Raw genomic sequence first — 4,384 nt, forward strand, 5'->3', positions numbered from 1 at the left:
TATTACAGAAATTGTCCGTGAGCTTTGAAAATGTTTACCACCTGATGTCATGTTCATGTAATTGGTGTCTTAATACTAGAGTAGGGAGTAAATTTACTCTTAAAGGCGTCGACACTGGACACATTTGGTAATTGTCAAAGACCACTTTGCTCACTTGTTGGGCCCATATCCCAACATAATAACAAATTTGCGAATATTGGTGCTTAACTTGTCAGCGAAGTTGCAAGGAAATCGAAAAAACACCGTTGTTACACACATGTGTGTGTTTTCAGCAGATGACTGACAAAGGCTTCATGCCTGAAGTTTTTGACAGATTAAATTTTTTTAGCAAAAAGTTACCTATTTCTCAACAATTACGTTAGTTCAGAGGGAGCCATTTCTCACAATATTGTTTATATTATTTTTAGTAACAGCTCTGCATTTCTCGTAACCAAGTAAGTTTTTATAATGTTAACAGATATTTTGAATAATTGCCAACTGTGTTTATGCAGTGCCTTTAACCGAAGACCGTTGATGCACTCAGCTTTTAATACAATACCCTAAGTCCAGCTGTATCATCTCACTTTGCAATAAAACCTCAAGTCGCATCTCAGAGAGTTTATTTAGAAAATTAATCACCGGCGCACGAACCATCCAACCTGAAACAATGTAACAAAATACATTTCCATATTAATCATTAACAGTGGGTGTTCATTTATATAGTTCATGTCAGCTTCAAACGGTGGATAAAACAATTTCTTGTATGTGTTGATAGTGCATGCCAGTCGTCCGTGTATTCAAACAAGTTGTGTATCGTTGTGTGTACCTTTGATTTTGAAGCTTTCTTATAATATAATCCCTCGATTATTCAAACTTTCGGAACCAGGTTGATCCGAACCAGGTAGAGTTTTACGTGTGCAATTTTCTGTATTAAAGACACATGGACACTATTGGTAACTGTCAAAGACCAGTCTTTTCACTTACTGTATCTCAACATACGCACAAAATGTGTGAACATTTGAGCTCTATTGGTCGTCAAAGTTGCGAGATAATAATGGAAGAAAAAACACCCTTGTCACACGAAGTTGTGTGCTTTTAGATAACCAATAAAGTGTTCACTGCCTTTAAAGGTAAAAACCAAAATTAATATTCTTTATCGCCGATGCAAATTTATTATCTCTTATATCGTTGCGGTACCCGCTGCCAAAACATAAGATTCGAACTGCCTCTAGCTACCGGGCAATCTCGGTAGTCTAGTTGGTAAGACACTGCTCTAGAATTACAATGGCCGTGGGTTCGAATCCCACCCGAGTAATATGCCTGTAATTTGTCCACAGAACTCTGGTAAGAACTGAGTATACAGTGCTAACGTGCATCGGTGTATATAGGTTAAAACCAAAATGAATATTCTTTATCCTGATGCATATTTAACATCTAACGTAGTTGTTCCTGTTTTTTTTATAATGAAAGTAAAATGTAAAGGTCAAGTTCAAAAGAAAATAGTTCAAAACTTATGAAATTCGAAAGAGTTTTTTAATTCCATTGGAGGTTGTTTTATTTAAAACATCAATATAACTGCACAACAGGTGTTGTTTTCATTATCGGCATGCAGATAAAGAATAACCTCGTCTAATGTTGGTGCATTTCCTACTTTGCATTGCTTCTCACTTGTCATATCAATTTCAAAGCTTGCTTTTTGTCGAAAAATAATGTATCTTTATCATATAATTTAATGAAGCAACCCTACGTTTAAATTTGTATATTTACCGCTGTTCAATTCGTTAAGTGTCAATTTGAAGTTGGCTGATATCTCAAAATAACACCCCGTTCATCAGTTTAAAGATTCAATAAATCCACTTCTGAGTTTCCCCGGCCGTGGCTTGTTATGGTGACTCAATAACATAAAATCAAGTTAGTTATTTCATTATTTGTCTCTATACTTTAAACGTCCTTCAATATACTTTGTGCACCCAATTTATCATGGAGCCAAATCTGTATTATTCCCGTGTGAAGACAGTTGAATGATTAATACAATACCTATATAGATTTGACTTTTACCAACACCATGTTTTCTGTTTGTCCATCGTGCACTAACGTGCCTTGTTCATTAACGAAACACCATGACATCACTCATTATGCTATGATGGTATCGTAATCTTTAATCCTGGGGTCGATTTCATAAAGAGTTAGGACTAGTCCTAACTTAGGACTAGTCCTAGGAGATATACAAATTGCATGGATAGTCCTAAGTTAGGACGAGTAACTGGTCCTAACTCGAGATTAGACTTGTCCTAACTCTTTGTGAAATCCACCCCAGCTAAGCTTTCCCTTATAAATAATAATACAAAGTTCTTATATAGCGCACATATCCTAGACATTAGATCAAGGCGCTGAACAAAATAGAGAATGCTATAGATTTTCAGTTATTCATTATTGCGCAAAATACAGAGAGATATTCATAGACTTGTGGACAAGTCGTCAAATGTTTTATGGCGGTGGTAGCTCTCATTAGCGACTATGGTACCTTGAGACGTTTGATCTCAAGCTTGGTGTCTTTCTTCAAGTCATGTTATGGTATCAGCGTGGTGGTGGTTAACGGATGACTTGTTGCTGCACGCTCCAAATAAAGAGTTCGTTCTCGGGCGTGGTATCTCCAAAGAGACAACAGATATCGCCGGTGAGGGCGCCACAGTACCCGGTGGATGAACTCGAGACAGTTTCCTCCGCACCATCGACACGAAGTACGTTCTCAGTTTCTTATGATGGAATATGTAGAGGAAAGGGTTAATAGCCGCGTTTGCGTAGAAGACAATTTTGTACGTGATTGTTAATTCGAACTCGTATTCAGGGGAGTAACGTAGAACTGATAGAATGGCAATGGTGGCCATCCAAGAGATGAGCGAGTAGGCTGTGATGACGAAGAGCACAGCCGCGATGCGCACTTCCTGTTTCATCAGGCTGGGTTGCGGGAGGTCAGGGTTCATACAGCTTGCCCTCCGAACATCGTGTATGGCCTTGGCGTGACGTCTCGCTATGAGGAAGATGTGCGCGTACATAAACAGCATGGCCGGAATCGGTATGAAGAAATTGCACAGCAGGAAATAGCCGTAGGGTACACCGACTAGGGACGCCATGTTACATGGTGACGTCATGTTCATTGTGCCTATTGGCGGTTCGACGCCCACTTCATCTGGGATGATTATGAGTAAGCTCACACCGGCTGCATACAGCCACACACATGCTATAGCTGACAAAACACGACGCCCCGTCACCAGCATGACGTAACGCAACGGCCGACTTATGGCTAGATAGCGATCCACGGTCACGAAGAGAAGACTAACTACGGACGCGAGAGCCGCCATGACGGCAAGTACGTTGATGGTGACGCAAAGCGCGTCCGTAATGGTCACCTCTACGGCGCTGTGGTAGCTCTGTAACGGCATGATTAACAGGGCGGTTAAGAGATCAACAGCGGCAAGGCTGAGGACGAAATAGTTAATGTTGTCCCGCAGTTCTCGTTTGGAAATGACAAGACCGCTTAGGAGGAGGTTGCCAAGGATGGCAACTACACCTATGAATACTAGCAGCCCAACTGCGAACCAACCTCCAATTGAAACACTCATTGTTCACAACTCCATAGGTTTGCTATAAGGGAACAGATTGTACATTGAAACCCATTCTTATGGACACGGTGTTCGTACACACACTTTAAACTCACGCTTCTTGTTCCTTGAAATATTCCTTTAAAGTCAGTCTGAAAGAGCGCGAATAAGAGTAAATCCAAGGTACAACTTGTTTTGTTCCGGTGTGGCGGTTTTAGCTTTCCGGCGTGTTAAGTTTTCCGGGTGACTTGTCAGATACCCTCCGCGAGTACCCTGGCGAGTACTGTAGTTCTCTCAGCAGTGACCCCACATTGTTTACATTACGATTCTTTTCTGTGTAGTCACATAATCTCTTGCCCCATCTGAACATGTATGGGTACAACTTCAGACAGGTCACACTCTGCTTGGTTGCATAACAAAACAACTCATATGATCCACGCGTTTGCCGATGGTTGTACTCGACTCGTGGACGCCGCCATGACAGCTACTGGAGGGTAACGGATGACTCAATACGGCACTAAAAATGGACTACTTTCGCTTGTTGTGCGCAGGCATCGCATGACGTAATGCTACCGTATTTGGTCATTCGGAAAACTAAACACAGCGAAAAGTTGAAACCGCCACACCGGGCGGTTTTGCTGCCAAAAACTTTAAGCCTTCTTAAACTCATTGGTTCTTGTCCCAGTATCCAATATCTGCCCACTGCGCTTTAACATATCCAACATCAGTCACAGGTTCTACACAATGAAAATTTCCAATGAATTTATATACGATACATAAAAAGTAATGTCCATAAATTTGGA

The 4,384-nt window shown here is 40.9% G+C and overlaps 1 protein-coding gene across 1 annotated transcript; it reads right to left on the bottom strand.

Annotated features, from left to right (window-relative positions):
- Window positions 1-2,543: 2,543 nt before the first annotated feature.
- Window positions 2,544-3,602, bottom strand: LOC117301126 (adenosine receptor A2a-like). The gene has a single exon (XM_033785015.1). The coding sequence runs from the start codon at window positions 3,600-3,602 to the stop codon at window positions 2,544-2,546; it is 1,059 nt and encodes a 352-aa protein (XP_033640906.1).
- Window positions 3,603-4,384: the final 782 nt, after the last annotated feature.

This window comes from Asterias rubens, chromosome 16 (assembly GCF_902459465.1).
Source record: "Asterias rubens chromosome 16, eAstRub1.3, whole genome shotgun sequence".
Classification (NCBI taxonomy): Eukaryota; Metazoa; Echinodermata; class Asteroidea; order Forcipulatida; family Asteriidae; genus Asterias; species Asterias rubens.

Excerpts from the sequence above, each read along its gene's own strand:
- LOC117301126 (XM_033785015.1), bottom strand. The coding sequence starts at position 3,602 with ATGAGTGTTTCAATTGGAGGTTGGTTCGCAGTTGGGCTGCTAGTATTC.